At 38.4% G+C, this 16371-nt stretch overlaps 1 protein-coding gene across 1 annotated transcript; it reads right to left on the reverse strand.

Annotated features, from left to right (window-relative positions):
* Positions 1–1053: 1053 nt before the first annotated feature.
* Positions 1054–14744, reverse strand: LOC108905886. Its single transcript, XM_023456078.1, has 2 exons — positions 10568–14744; positions 1054–4981 (listed from the first exon to the last, which is right to left on the reverse strand). The coding sequence occupies exons 1-2, from the start codon at positions 14742–14744 to the stop codon at positions 1167–1169; spliced, it is 7992 nt and encodes a 2663-aa protein (XP_023311846.1). The 3' UTR covers positions 1054–1166.
* Positions 14745–16371: the final 1627 nt, after the last annotated feature.

Consider the following 16371-nt stretch of genomic DNA (forward strand, 5'->3'; position numbering starts at 1 on the left):
TTTTTTTAAAATTCTCAATGCTTTGAATTTACCAATTCCTATCGTTCTTTGAATTTCTCTGCTGGATACGTTGGGATTTGCGACAACAAAAGCTAAAGTATTGATTTCATCATTTTCTCTATTCTGTATATTATAAGATTTAGCTCTCGGTTTTTGAAAAGAACCAAACTCACACAAATTATCATAGAGTCGGCTAAAAATTCTCTTTTCTGGCTGATGACGCTCTGGGTATCTCTCCAAATATAAGTTTAAAGCTGTGTCACTATTTTTTTCACTTTCAATGTAACACTCTAACATTTGAACTTTGTGAAGATTTTCGTACACCATTTTTATACTTTTCAAAATTAAAACCAAGTAATAGACGTTTAACAAGCTTTCAATCAGTCAAAAATAAACTAACTGTCAATATTAAACAACAAAAGACGAATAAATAAATAACATGGCCAACTGAAAAAATATCTATATCTACATTTTTGCATTTTTCTTCATTTAGGCAAATAAAAAGTATCTATTATTATATATGGCTGAAAAGGTAAAAAAAATGCTACTCAACGGGATGGCCAAATACAGGGTATTCTATTTAAAAAAACCTATGTTTATGCAATATCGGAGAAACTGTGCGATTTGTAAAAAATCTGAGTACGCCAATGGCTTCCTAATAAAAAATAGAACAAATAATGTGCACACTTTTTTCTTCTAAATTGATTGACAACGGAGATAGAGGTTAATGTAAATGGGCCATTTTTCAAAAAAAACCCTGTATATCTAAAACTAATCAAGTTAGCCAAGATCTTTTGAGACCAGCGAAGTAAACTCAAAAAAAGAGGACGGGACATCGATATCAAATTTTTCGTATCTATCACCGTTTTGGCTGTACCCTATAAAACTATCGAAAATCAACCACCCTGTACATTACCATGTTACCAAATTTTTAAATTCTTCGGAGCAGTACTTCTCTGGACATCGATCGACGCAGTTCACGGTGGGACACCCTGTATTGTGAGTGCTCCTGATCTGTACCTGATGAATTTAGGAAAGGAAGGAAAATTTGAGTTTCTCAACCAACTGGTACAGCATATTATTGAGTTCTAAGAATAAAATCAACTAATTATGCCTCTAATCGTTTCTCTGAAGATACGTGTTTATTTAAATATCACCAGAAACCTTCATTCTTGTCCAGCGTCAAGTTCCCCAGGTTTCTCGATATTGTCCGATCCACCAGCCGAAGCAGCTAAATCCAACGCCGTACGACCATCATTGTCCGTAATGTTACAATCCGCACCACTTGCTATGAGATATTCGACAATGTCCAATTTACACCCACCAGCAGCCAAATGAGGCGTCGTGAAATCTTTATCGCCTTCAACCTTAACACTTGCTCCGTGCGTCGCGAGATATTCGACAGCGCGTAATTTACATCTGTTGGCCGCTATGTGTAAGGGCGTGCGACCTCTTTCGTCTCCCACGTTAACCTCCGCATCGTTTGCTACGAGGCACATCACAGAGTCCAACTGGCACCTACTAACAGCTACGTGCAAGGGCGTGCGACCTCGATTGTCTTTAGCGTTGACATTTGCTCCGTGCGTCACAAGGTGTCCCATAGCGTCCGGATCATGCACATCGGCGGCCGCATGCAACGGCGTGCGACCTCTGTGGTCGGTAGTCTTAACGTCCGCACCCTGCTCCGTTAGATATTTAACGATGTCCAGAAAACCTAGTTTAACGGCAGTATAGAGTGCCGTGTGGCCTTTATTGTTCCTAACGCTAAAATCTACGTTCTTTCCCGCAACGTTAACGTCAGAGTTCGCACTTTCGTCTTCGTCATCGTCATCCAAACACATCACTACCGGGCTGGGAGTGTTACCTCTGGAGTTGACGAGTGCGACGTGTTCCACGAGACACTTTACCGTGTCTAAGTTACTACAAATAATAGCCGTGTGCAGAGGCGTGTCACCTAGAACGTCTCTAACGTTGACGTCCGAGCCTTGCTCTATTAAGAACTCCATCATCTCCAACTGGCCAGTGCTGCAAGCGCTGTGCAGTGGTGTATCTCCGCATTCGTTTCTAATGTTTATTCCGGCCTGTCGCACGAGGATTTGTAAACTTTTCAGCGTGTTAGTTTTCTCCTCCCTTTTAAGGTATTTCGTGCTAACCGTTTTACCTCTAATAATTCTGAAATCTATGGCTTTTAGGATGAGCTTCAAAATCGACACGCATCCTTCCGTCGAAAGTTGGAAAATGAGATATGAACCGGTATGATGCGTGGAGGCGTAATAACTTTTAAAAATACCAGAAGGTAAATCGTCTACAGTTTCCCGCAGTAAATTGTCCAAGAAAGCGCGGACAACTTCGAGTTTAGTACTTTGTAACACCACGTCGATGAAGAACCTCTGAAACTCGACTTTCGGATTGTTAAGTCGCAACTCTCGTAATATGCTTGCGGCGGCAAAGTATTCAGCGAATGTCCTGTGCACGAACTGGAATCCGTCGGACGATCTTTGCACGATTCCTATATCTAATATGAATTCTTCCATGTCTTCGTCGCCTACGCAGCAACTTGTGTGCGAGTCTACATTTGTATCATTGAAGATTATCTGTACGGCAAGTCTGCCGTGGCAAACAAGAGACTCCTTAAATTGGTTGATGAGCGCTTGGTTTGTTATTGTGCTTCTGCTAGGATTCTCCTTGTGCAGGAAGACGTCGAGTTTTATTTTTATAAAAATTTCATATAATCTTGCGATATTCATTTTTTTGGGAAACTTTGGTTCTGCTCCGTCTCCGCTCAAGTACTCCTTACACCCTTCCCAATCCGTCGATCCCATCCACATTAGATTTTCTTGAAAGATCGCCGCCATCATCCTCACTTGCAGGGGAATCGCGGCGAAGGGGTTTCTTGAGAGACCCTGGTAGTGATGCATCCACAAAGTCATTTTGTCTATTAGTTTGTTCGCGTACCGCTTAATTCTATCTTGTTTCGTGGCGTCCAACTGCAAATTGCTTGACCAACACCTTGTAAGGAGGTCTACCTGGTTTGATCTCGTCAAAGGGAGCATAGTAAAAAGACTGTCAACTTTCAAAACTGCTTTCAATTCTCCAGTCATGTGGGGCCTCGTGGTCACGAAGATTTTTTTAAAGTTGGAATCTTCCTGGCACCAATATAGTAAACGGATTATCATGCCGATGTAATTGGGGCTGATTTCATCAACCCCGTCCAACATTAGAACTACTTTTTCGTTCATCGAAAAAACGAACCTTTCGAAACAATTCGACAGTTTAGTGGCTTCCCGAGAATCCAACAGTTCTACGCGACTGATCGTGTCTGTGCCCCTTTCCAGTGAGTCCCTTAAAACGCTCGCATAGTCGTTGAGGTTGATCCTAATAACCCAAAAGTGGGGATACTTTTCTTTTATACAAGCCGCCATGTTGGTGAGGACGGTGCTCTTGCCCATCCCGGCGCTATCCGATATTACTATCATTTTTCCTTCTACATCGAAAACGCTTTCCTCCGAGAAAGTTTCGCGTTCCTTCTGCGTCCCGTCGACGTCTCTCTCGAACCTGCGACGTACGTAGTGCCCAGCAGTGTCCTCGTTCAAATCTAAAGGTCGTAACCCCACTTTGATTTCCTCCCCTTCGATTAATTTCTCCAACATTGCACGGTCGAAAGATTCCGCGTAATCCTCGATCGTATGCGGCGCTAGTAGCTCTTCTAGACTGATAGTTTTACCCTGAAACATTACGATTCTGTTCTTCAGCAACCTGTCCTGAGAATCCTTGGAGAGGTCTGCGAACTTTTCGGATACTTCGACTTGGGAAATGTCTGTCAGTTCGCTGTTGCTCTGAGCAACCAATATAACCTTCTTGAACGGTTCTCTTTCTAATATTTCCTTCAATTGCCCAATTATTTCTCTTCTTACGATTTCGTTTTCAATTTTGTCCCAAACCATTATGAAGTAGGTATAGCGGCGTAGATTAAAGGCTTCCACTGCCTGCTTCTGCACTTCGATAGACTCAGCGGGATTCACATACAGTTTTCTACATTTATCGTTCTGTAGGGCATTGAATATTTTCAACGTCGGTAACAAACACCCTCCGTCAGACTTGACGTGAAATATTCTACTCGAACCCGTGAACTCCATCTGGTTGCGTTCAAAATCCACGTTGTAGTTTTTTAACGATTCACAATACTTCTCGCTTTTTATTTCGCACAGCATCGCTTTAACTCTAAATTCAGTCAAATGTTCACCAGTTAGTTGCTGGAACCAATCTTCTACTTTCCTATAGATTTCGTGGTAGGTTATCCCACACCACAGTTTGGACTGATTCAAGCGGGACAGTAACTGGTCGATGATTTTCTCCAATGCTTTTCCGTTTGGATAACCGGAGAAAATTTGTAAATTCCCCAGAAACTCCTCCATATTTTCTTTCGATATAACCGTTTCATCAATGCCCTTTCCTTGCAAATTTTTGCCAAGGTAAGCCACAGCACTACCCCCCAATTCGGACAGGACATTTTCATTAATATTAATTGTATGATACTTAGCCCCTTTGTAATACAACATGCTGTTACAATCAACCTCATGGGGAGCTAAAACTGTCTCCAAGCCCTTCGGATTGATTTCTGCGTTAGTGCAGATAATAACTGTCTTTGATCCAAATTTTTCGGCAATCTCGATATACGACAAAAAGTATTTGGGAAGACTAAAGTCGACGTTTTTGGAGTTGCTCGAAAATAGTTGGTCCCTGGTGACTTTCTTGGTGTGTTTGGATTTGGCCTGCAGCAGAACGCTTCGGCCAGGCAGTTCCAATACGAGGTCGTCGTATTTTCCCGCGGCCGGGTTTTCCGAAGAGATTTTCCAGTCTTTATGGTTGTGATAGGCGTTCAATAAAAACACAATCACAAGGTCCAACTGAAACTGCACTCCTCCCAAGCCGGCATCCCCTTTACTCTTCTTGTAATTCTGTTCCATCTTCATCGCAGATTAATTCTGTAAAAAATGTAAGTACATCTGTTAATACACCTTCTGACAAGTGTAGTTAAATATGTTTTACATTTAACACCGAATAAACTAATCAAGAGATTAGCCAATTAATAGTGGTAGAAATAGTTTTAATAATAAAATTAGCAAAGAAAGCCGACCGATCCAATTTATTTTGAAGATTTTAGTAGTAGAGACTAGAGATTTACGAACAAGTGTTTTACAATATAGTGCTCATCGTTAATTGAAATTTTAAAATGTATACACTTTAAATATTCTTGCAGAGAAGGGCTTTCTGGTAAATATAAATATATTCTGAGTATATAAAATTAATTTAGAGTTAACTTTTTCTCTAATATGATTTAAATGTAATTATTATTGAGTCATCTTTTACTTAGACTTGCTTTTTAATTAACTAAATATTGAGTGCAAAAATAAATGATTCATTAAGATATACAGTGTTGAAATTAATTCACTTCGCGGGGTCTCCTCCTGTCCTTGCTGAGACCCGCCAGCTGAGACCCACCGCAGCCGGAGTACCTATATTTGAGTGAAAGTACTCAGTTTTAGTTTAAATACATATAATCACAAATAAGTAAAATGATCAAAATGCCTAATATTGAGTGAAAATGTATTCAGTAATTTCACTCCGAACTTTTATTGCTTTCACTCACACCGATTTTTTCTACAGTGCAAGATTATCTGTTTGATATACAAATTATTGAGGATAACGCAAACGAAGTCTATGGTAAGCAAAAATTATTATTAATTTCTGAGTTTATCTTTATCAAACGATCGCATTTAATCTTAAAAGTTCTATAAACCGATAAAAGCACGTAATAAATACTTTTATCTAGAAAAGATTAAATTTATCAGTGATGAATCCGCTTTACACATTTGGAAGAAACAATACATTACACTGTTGCATAATTTCGGTGTTTAAAAAAACCTCTAAAAATTGTATGAAATTGCGTAAAAATACTGCGGCTGTTCCTGTAAATGCATAAATCTCCTCGTCATTGATTAACATGATTAAATAATGTAACTGTTTATGTATAAAGTTGTATTAACTAATTAAATATCGTCTTTCAGATTTAGATACAAAATTACTGCCACACTCACCTTTGTCAAAATTACAAAGAATTACTGTCACAATAAAAACAGAGTTGTCTACTGAAATACGCCTTGACAGTACTTTGTTTCGCGACATGCCACTTGTACTTATTGCGGCTGCCGCCTACTAAAAACAAATGAACGCTATTCTGGCTGGATTAGAAATAATCGTACTGAGAGTGCGGTGACTAATCAAATCCATGACACCACAGTTTGCTCAACGTGACTCGTAGTTAGGCAACTAAACTTACACCAGTCAATTTAATAAAATAATAAATAAAAGTGACTGATTTGCGTTATTAATAAATATATTAAAAAGAAATTGGTCCAGATTTGAACCTTGTGGAATTCCTGAAGGTACTATAATATTTCATGAGAACAAAAATTTTGAATAATAATAAACTTGTTTCTCTTGAATATATGAATATATTAAAAGATCTGAGAAACCACACTTAACTTGGAAATAAGCGGTTTATGGTTAATTTTATCAGAAGTCTGTGTAAATGGCGTCTACTTGCTCCTTCCTCTCCAATGCTTCAGACAAGAAGAAAAATTATGGGAGTATTGTGAATTAGTCGTTTAATGTAATCACAAATTAATGACAAACATTTTACTAGGTATAGTATTTATTTAATATACAGTGTGTCCCCGGATAAGGTACCGCACTCTTGTAAACTTTTTTATCGTCGACTTTTCGAGGAAAAGTTATTCTTGATATTGCTTATCTTGGGAAGCCATGGGCAGTAATCAAATATATAACAAAACATAGAGGGCGTTCAAAAAATTTCAAAATGTGGATTTACTCTAAGCAAAGTGCTTTCAATTTTTGTTTTCGTTAAAAACTGTATTTAGTTAAAGTTTAGTCTAAAAAGAAGAATAATCACATTTTGTAAATAAGAAGATGCGATTTTTAACTATTTAAACTTAAAGCAGACAGAAATTGTAAGAAATAAATAAAACTTTTATTTTAAATTTAATAAAATAGCTTGGTATAACAATTTGGGGGCTGGTTGCCACGTCGTCGGTTTAGGTTTCTTGACGTTTCGAGAGATATATCGCTCTCTATTTCAGAAGTAACTCTGAAAGTTTTCGAGTTTTTTTGAAAAGAGAAATAGGTATGTGTCTCTGTCTCGAAACATCAAGTAACCTAAACCGACGCCGTGGCAACTGGCCAGGCAAATAGCTTTTTCTTGAAAAATCAACAATAAAAAATTGCGGTCGACACACTGTATTGTACAAATAGTCCAAGCATTCTGTCTCGGCTTAATGTTAAATTTGCAGAAATTATTACCTGGACAAAAAAAATATGACCGTATAGGAAATTAAATTTTAAATTGAGTTTCTTTTTCTTTAAATTCGATCCGAAATGGCGAACATGGTTAAAAAAAATCACAAAACTGTAAAATCCGGTTTTTCCAAAATAACAAAAAATATAGCACCTATTGAAAAATAAGAGAATAAGAAATCAAGAGAGTCTTCGTTAATTTCGATGTTTCGAGTTTCAAGCGCATCGCTGTAAAATGTTAAATTGCGTCTCGAAATTTTTTTAAATAAAAAATTTATCTCGGCTCCAGAAGGTCGTAGAAAAACATTTTTTTTTAATTCGTAAAAAAATGTCAGCAGTTTCTTTCCTTAAAAGTCATTTTCATAAAATAAAAATTGAAATAAGTCATTTGAAAAAAACATACTCAAAAAAAGTACAACTTTTTCAGTCATTTTTTGATTGATTTCAAAAAAATATATATCGAAAAATAATTAATATTTTGAAATTTTTTAAAAATGTACTTTTTTTATTGCCGCGGGTTATGCCTGCAGTAAATAGCAAGTATGGAAACGTAAATGTAAACGAGTTATAGAAGAAGATTTTTAACAGTTTTTTCGATATATCTCGAAAAGTAACAAAGCAATCGATACTTACAAAAAATCAATCGATAGATCTTTTTAAAACCTACAACTTTCTGAAATTTTTCAATCGGTGCTATATTTTTTTAGTTATTTTAGAAAAACCGATTTGCGATTTTTTAACCATGTTCGCCATTTTGGATCGAGTTTAAAGAAATTTTTAATTTCCTATACGGTCATATTTTTTTTGTCCAGGTAATAATTTCTGTAAGCATTTCTCTATAATGCTTGAACAAAATGGATCTGTAATTTTCTATCTCTGTTTTAGTACCTGACTTAAAAATAGGAGTAATGAAACTCACAGAAAAAGTGTTTAATAATTCTTTATACTGGTGTCAATTACTATTTCGAAATAATTATGGGAAGCATGGATTTTCCTAAAACCTCTTGAAATTACTTGGAGATAAGTATTAGAAAAGAGTTATAAATTTATTTTTGTACGCTAATTGTTTTTTAATTGGTTAAACAATAATAAATAGTTTTTTAAGAACATTTAAAATAATTCAATGAATTTTAAATCGAATTCTTTCAAATTGACAATATAGGGGTTTTCAATGTCGTTGAACAGGAATATAAAGTCGGAAAATTAAAATTCAAAATGGCTGATCCAATATGGCCGACTATTTTAAACAATTTATTTAACAATTTTCGATTTTAAATAAAACTCGCTCATATTTGTAATATAGAGGTCCAAAAATGAAAATTATAAATGGCTAAAGAGGTTTCATTGAAAATATGTTTTATTTTTTAAAAAACAAATTTATTACAAAATAATTAATTTTTAAATTTCATCGAGTTCTTGCTCCTCTTCAAAAATAACTGGGCAATTAAGGCTATGAGCCAATAAAATTGAAAAAAAACTGATTTTAAATACAAAATTACAAAACCAAAATCAACGTCCCCTATTATTTATTTATTCATTAATTATTTTAAAAATGGTTCAATATTCATATACAAATATTAAACTCATACATTTACAGGTTTAGCATAAAAGAAAACGAATATAAATACCTTAAATGCAAACTGAAGATTATTTGTAATATTAGTAATAATATAATACATTAAAGAATTACAAGTTACGCGAGTAGGTATAACCTCAAAATGGGCAAAATATGTGAATAATACACTTTTTAACACACTTATAACTGCAGCTTACTCGAAAACATAAAAATCATATTCTTATACCATTTATAATAATTATTATTTAATTCTTATAATAAACGAAAAACGCTTTTAAAATAAATAAAAACTGTAAGTAACAAAAAAATATTTGGTGTGCTCACTGCTTTTAGCTTCGTCACCGAAACTTACATATCCCAAACTCACATCAATAAGAGAACTTATATTCACAATTTCAGATACAGAATATACGTTTTAAAAATGAATATTAAATCAATTAATCAAAAGAAACGTTATTTTTTTGCTGTTATAACAATTTTCCACTTATTACTATAAATAAAAAAAATATTTTTAGCTGGATTTACTTTTTTTAAGGTCTTAGCTTAATTCTTTGATGGTTTATTAAACAAAGAAGAAAATTTTTTGTACATTATTAAACTTTATTTAATAAATTTCACGGATTTTTCATGAAATATTTTTATTTTTTGTTATTTTTTGTTTTTTCAACTATTATTTAAATTTTTTAAGAAAAATAAAATGCGTCATCTTAAAGTAGAGATTTTAAGCTTTAAAAAGTGCAATAATAAAGTTTCAAAAAAGTAAAATTTGTGAATTTTTAAAACTATTGAATATGTTGGGCTCAATATTTTTCAAATTAATTTTTTTCCATATCGCTCACTGTTTCAATTGTCATTTGAAGAGTAATCTATGAAAGTTAGATATTTATTTAAAAAATTAAAAGAATGACAGCCATTTTAATATTATTGTACAAAATTATTGAATGACGTAACTTTGTATACGTACTATATATTTTTTTTTCTCAAGTTTAAAGACATAAAATTTTGATAGCCGGATAACTCTTCCTTCATTTAAATTTTTGCGAGGTCAATTTGATCAATTAGATCAAAAGTTATACCAAGTTTAGTGTAGCGCGCTCGGGGCCGCGCGCTCTTCGAGAGCTATACTTGGGGGCCGCCGGTCTCATTTTTCGTACGTTAGAAAAAAAAACTCATTTTAGAAAAAAACTATTATTTTTTAATGTAAAATTTTCCGTTCTTTCGAATGGCGCAGTTAATTTTTTTTTAAATTACATTTTTTTATGTATTTTGCAAAAACTGTAATTTTGCAACTAATTTGTTGGTAACTTTTTATATGTCGTTTCTGACAACTTTACAAAGCGAAAAATAAAAAGTTCTCTCGTCCAGTAATTTTCGCGAAGTCAAAATCTATCTTGACTCCACTATTAAGGGTCTGTTCCAAAAGAGTCAGGGATTGGTTCCAAACCGTCAGAAATGTGCATCCAACTAATTCTTGCGATATATTCACTGAAGACACATTTAAAACTTAGCTGGCCAAACATTTCAAACGGTTCGGAACCAATCCCTGACTCTTGTTGGAACAGACCTTAAGTCAAAATTATTTTCTAAACAGCGTACCCAATTTCCCCCAATAATTACCGCTACTTGCAGAACCAACATCCACACCGATCTGCTGGAGATACCTGACGCCACTGGCATCTCTGATAACGTCGACATCCGCACCGCACTCTACGAGGTAGTTTACGGTATTAATTTTATTCTCCTGAATAGCAAAATGCAACGCAGTACGGCTACGACCATCCGTAGCGTTCACGTCGACACCGGCGCCCACCAAACGCCTGACGGCACCCAACTTGCCCCACCGTGCGGCGTGGTGAAGCGCCGTACTGCCCGAGCTGTCTTTAAAGTTAACATCCACGCCACATCCCACGAGATACTCCACAACATCCAAGTGACGTTTCTTACAAGAAAACTCAATGGCAAAGTGCAGCGCCGTCCTTCCCCGACGGTCCCTGTCGTTGACGTTCACGCCGCATTCCACGAGGTACCCGACGATGTCCAGCTTACCCTCCTCGGCGGCAAAGTGAAACGGCGTGCGATCGTCGACATCTCTAGCGTTAACGTCTCCCCCGTGCTCCGCCAGGTACTTGACGGCGTCTAATTTACCCCCCTTGACGGCGAAATGCAGGGGAGTGTGCTCCTCGCTGTCTATAAGGTTCACGTTGGCACCCTTCTCCACGAGGTCTTCGACGATGTCCAGTTTGTTCCACAGAGCGGCAAAATGCAAGGCCGTACGTCCGTCGCTGGTCCTGTCGTTGACGTCGACGCCGCGCTCCACCAGGTACTTCGCGATGTTCAGCTTGCCCCACTCCGAGGCTAGGTGCAGCGCCGTGGAGCCCTTGTCGTCTTTGACGACCTCCACGCCGCTTTCCGCCAGGTATTTCTCCGTGTTCAACTCGTTCCGTTGGACGTCGGCATTTACGGAGTCGACGGTTATGTTCACCTCTTGAAGGTAAAACATAGTTCTGTACTTCCACCCAGTGGCAAAGTGCAACGCCGTGCTCTCCCTGCGATCCTTAATGCTGAGATCGGTGTCGTCTTTCACGAAGTATTTTATAACGTCCAACTCGCTTCTCTGCGCGGCCAGGTGTAGCGCGGTGCGACCATAGTTGTCCCTGATGCCGACGTCCACGCCGAGCCCGACGAGGTACTTGACGATCTCCAGGTGGCCTAAAGAAGCGGCGAAGTGCAGCGCGGTGCTCCGGTCGTGGTTTCTGATGTTGACGTCGGCGCCTTGCTCGATTAGGTACTTGGTCATCTCCCAGTGGCCCCGTTTTACAGCGTGGTGGAGCGGCGTGTCCCCGTTCTCGTCTTTAACGTTGACGCCGGCCTTTCGCGTAAGGACCTGCAAGTCGTTTAGGGCGTTGCTCTTCTTGAGTTTTACTTTAACGCGCCAATCTCCCACGTTTATGTCTTTTCCTGTGATGATTTTGAAGTCTACGCTTTTCAGGACGAGGCGGAGCGTCGCTACGCATCCCTCTCCGGCGAGTTTCAACAGGAGGTTAGAGTCGGTTTTATACGCGAACGATTTGTAGCATTTGAAGATATTAGCCGGAAAGAAGTCTACGACTCTTTGTAGGAATCTGTCGAGGAAAACCCGTACGACAGCGAATTTGCTCCTCCGTAATATTTCGTCGATCAGGAATCTCTGAAACGCGAGGTTGGGGCTTCGACTTTGCAGCTCTCTCAGTATACAATCGGCGACGAAGTATTCTGCAAACGTTCTGTGCACGAATTGGAACTCGTCGCTGGATTTTTGCACGATCCCTATCTTCAGGGCGTACTCCTTCATGTTTTTGTCGCTCTTGCAGCAATTCGCGAACAAATCGAGTTCGGATTCCCTCAGGACGATTTCCAAGGCGAGGTTGCGGTGGTAGCAAAGGCTTTCGTCGAACTGGTCGACCAGCGCTAGGTTCGCCGCCGTGTTCCCGCTCGGATTCCCTTTGACGATGAACACCTCTCGCTTCTTCTCGATGAACATGTCGTACAGTCTGGCGATGTTGAACTTTTCGGGCAGTTTCGGTTCGGGATCGTCCCCGGTCAAGTGCTCTTTGCACCCCTTCCAATCCTCCGACTCGTTCCGCCAAATATTCTCCTGGAATATCTCCGCTAGCATCCTGACCTGCAAGGGCAACGCCGTGAATTGGTTTTCCCAGTACCCGTACGATTTTATCCACAGAGACATCTTATCTATCAGCGCTTCCGCGTACCGTTCGCATTTATCTTTGTCGGCATCGTTCAGCTGGAAGTTGTATGTCCAGTATTTCGTGAGGAAGTCGACTTGGTTCGACCTGGTAAACGGCAGCATTGTAAGCGGTCTCACCCGTAAAATCCCCTTCAAACGCTCCGTTATGTGCGGTCTCGTGGTTACGAATATTTTAGCAAAGTTAGGGGCTTCTTGGCAGTGAGCGAGCAGCCCGAATATCAACCCCGTGTAGTCCGGACTGATCTCATCCACTCCGTCCAGCAGTAGAACGACCTTCCCGTTCATCGAAAAAACCAGTTTCTCGAAACGATTCGACAGCTTGGTGTGCTCTTTGGAGTTCAACAGCTCCGTTACGCGTATCGTCTTCCTGTACTTCCTCAACGAATCGTTTAGGATCTTCGTGTAAGCGTTGAGGTTGATCCTGATCACCCACAAGTGGGGGTTCTCGTCTTTTATGGCGACGGCCACTTTAGTGAGGATCGTGGTTTTGCCCATGCCCGCGATGTCCGAGATGAGCATCAGCTTTTCGTCCTCGAAAAAAATGCGCTCCTCCGGAAAAGTTTCTTTCATCCTACGACTCTTTATCTCGGCCTCCGTTTTATTGATTTCCCTTTCGAAAGTGCGATGGACGTAGCACCGAGCCGTTTCCTCGTCCAAATCCAAAGGCCGCACCCCCACTTTAACTTCCTCCCTTCTAACCAGCATGTCCAACATCGTACAGTCTAGGGATTTCGTATAATCTTCGGTCGTACGCGTTACGAGTAGTTCTTCTAGGCTGATCTTCTCGCCTTGAAACGTTATATTTTCGTTTTTAAGCAGTCTCTCTTGCGAATCCTTGGAGAGGTCCTCGAACGTTACAGACCCGTCGACTTGAGAAATATCGGGCAATCCAATGTGCTGAATTAGTGTGTTGTTATTCTCGGCAACTAAAATAACTTTCTTGTACTTGTTTTTCTCCAATATTTCGCTTAGTTTACCGCTTATTTCCTTTGTAGAAGCTTCGTCCATGATTCCGGTGCAAGGCATTACCAAAAAGGTGAAACGGTGGAGGTTGAAGGCTTCTATCACCTCCTTTTGCACTTCGGGACCGTCATTGGGATTCACATAGAGTTTTCTGCTTTTGTTGTCTTCCAGGGCACGGAAAATTTTTAACGTTTGCAATAAATAACCGCCTTCGGTCGTCACGTGAATTAACCTTCTCGTATCCGTGAAGCCGAGATCGTTACGCTTAAACGATACTTTGTAGTTCTTCAACGATTCGCAGTACTTGTCGCTCTTTATCTCGCAAAGCATTTCTTTAGCGCGAATTTCCGTCAGATACTCTCCCTTCGGTTGCTTGAACCAATCCTCTACCTTCCTGTAGATTTCGTGATACGACGTTTCGCTCCATAAACTTGATTTGTCCAAACGAGACAATAACCGTTCGATGATTCTGTGCAGTTCGTCCCCGCTGGGAAAATTGGGGAAGATTTGTAGATTTTCCAGGAAATCCGAAATGCTTTCCTCCGTTATTAACGCTTTGTCAATGCCTTTGCCTTGCAAATTCTTCTTGAGGTAAATTTTCGCGCTTGCTTTCAAATCGGGTAAAACGTTGTTATTGAAGGTAAAAAATGTACAAGCGGCCCCCTGGTAGTGCAGCATGCTGTCGGGACCGACACGATGGCAAGTTAAAGCACTCTCTAAGCCTTTCGCATCGATTTCCGTGTTGGTGCAGATAATAACGGTCTTCTCTCTGAATTTAGGAGCGATCTCAAGATACGACAAAAAGTATTTAGGCAGGCTAAAGTCGGCGTTTTTGGAGTTGCACGAGAAGAGTTGGTCCCTGTTCACCTTCTTGTTCTGCTTGAATTTGGCCTGCAACAAGACGTTTCTGTCGGGTAGTTCGAATACGAGATCGTCGTATTTTCCCGCGTCTTGGTTCTCCGAAGAGATTTTCCAGTCCTTGCGGCTGTGGAAGGCGTTCAGTAAAGACACGGTCAGCAGATCCAACTGAAATTGTATCCCTTCGAGGCCGGCGTTGCCTTTACTTTTCTTATATTTATCCCCCATATTCTCTTCGAAGTGAAGCCTGCAAAAACTTCGTATTAGCACAAAGGGTGTCTCGTTTATACTTTAAAAGGGGGGGGGGAGGGATGGTGAGTTTGTTTAGAAAAAATAGTGCCTAAACCATATACTTTGTGCCAAATGTTAAAGTACAACAATTATACTAAAGTTAATTTCGCAATTCAAGTTAACTGTAAAAAATCTTCTGTTTTAAAACAGAACTAACTATTTTAAACGGGTGTTTGTTGCTGCGCGCGACGTCATTTAGTGCGATCGCTAATCGAAAGATCGAATGAAAGTAATAAGAGTGTAGAGACGCGTTCTCGTTCGCACTCAATGACATCACAATACAGTATCGATCACCTGATAAAATTAACATTTTTACATAACTTTAATTAAATATCTATAATTAGTATTATGAGAGAAATTATTTTCTACTAATGTTGTCTGTTATAGATTACAAATTTATGTTGTTCTCAAAGAAATTAAACTTTTGTGAGTTTGAATGAACAAAGACGCAAAAATATTGAAAAGAAACAGACAATATAAGCTGAAAAGTTATGACATGTACGGTTCAGAAACTGGGTAATGTATTGAGATCAGCATTCCAGTTTTAAACGCTCAATGAAAACTGAGGAAAGACACGGTTACCGAGTGTGGAATAAATAGTCCAATTTTTCTTAAAGTTGACGATTTCTCGAAAATAATATATTTTACCAAGTAGATATGTTAGTACTAGTACATAATTGTGTTATTCGAGATTATAACTTATTTCTAAACTGTAGATGATATAAATTAGCGTATTTTGAATAGATTGATTATTATTTTATAACATAATTAATTCCAAAGGAATTTTCATTTTCATTATTTGCAATGCAGGAGTTTAACCTTTGCTTCGTGCTTAGGATAGGTTCTTTTATAAACGCATTTTGTTTTGGTAATTATATGTCTTTTCGGTAGCGTCGTGTTCCTCAATTCTGTATCATTATTTATTTTTTGCTCACTAATTTGCGAATAACTTATAAAAAAAAAAATTATTGAAGTATTTCTGGCGTCAAAATGTAGCTATTTTTGTGTTCTTCAAACTAACCTATAAAAAAGTTCTGTCCTGCTAAACAACCTAAAACTTGGATAAATGGCGCGAATAAATAAACAACACTTTCGTTAGAAATTTCAAATTCATTTATGTAAAGAAAGCATTGCATTTAAAATTTTTGAGAAAAATCCATAAAACGGGATTCTTTTGAAATATCGTCATTTATAGGTTCCCATATTGAGGTAAATGACATTACCAATACGAGATAAAGTATGAAAAGACCTTTCGAACGAGGTATAACGCTATGGGCGTTTGATGAACCAATCCTTAAAAAAATGCATTTTTCTGATCAGACATTAGGGGCTTCCCCCACCCTTTCTGTCGAAAGATAGAACAAAATGTCAAGAACAAAAGTTATGCGCAACGAATCATCCGGCTATTTAATATACCTGAATAGGAAACATTTCTGAGAAAAATTCAAGTCTATTTTAGTACGTAGATTGTGCCTCCTAGCGGCCGAGCTACGAACTTGAAAACTATTTCCGGCGATTTCTCTTGGTTGATTTATTGATCCAAATATTTTTCCTGAAGTTCTAG

This window comes from Anoplophora glabripennis, unplaced genomic scaffold (genome assembly GCF_000390285.2).
Source record: "Anoplophora glabripennis isolate ALB-LARVAE unplaced genomic scaffold, Agla_2.0 scaffold255, whole genome shotgun sequence".
Taxonomy (NCBI): Eukaryota; Metazoa; Arthropoda; class Insecta; order Coleoptera; family Cerambycidae; genus Anoplophora; species Anoplophora glabripennis.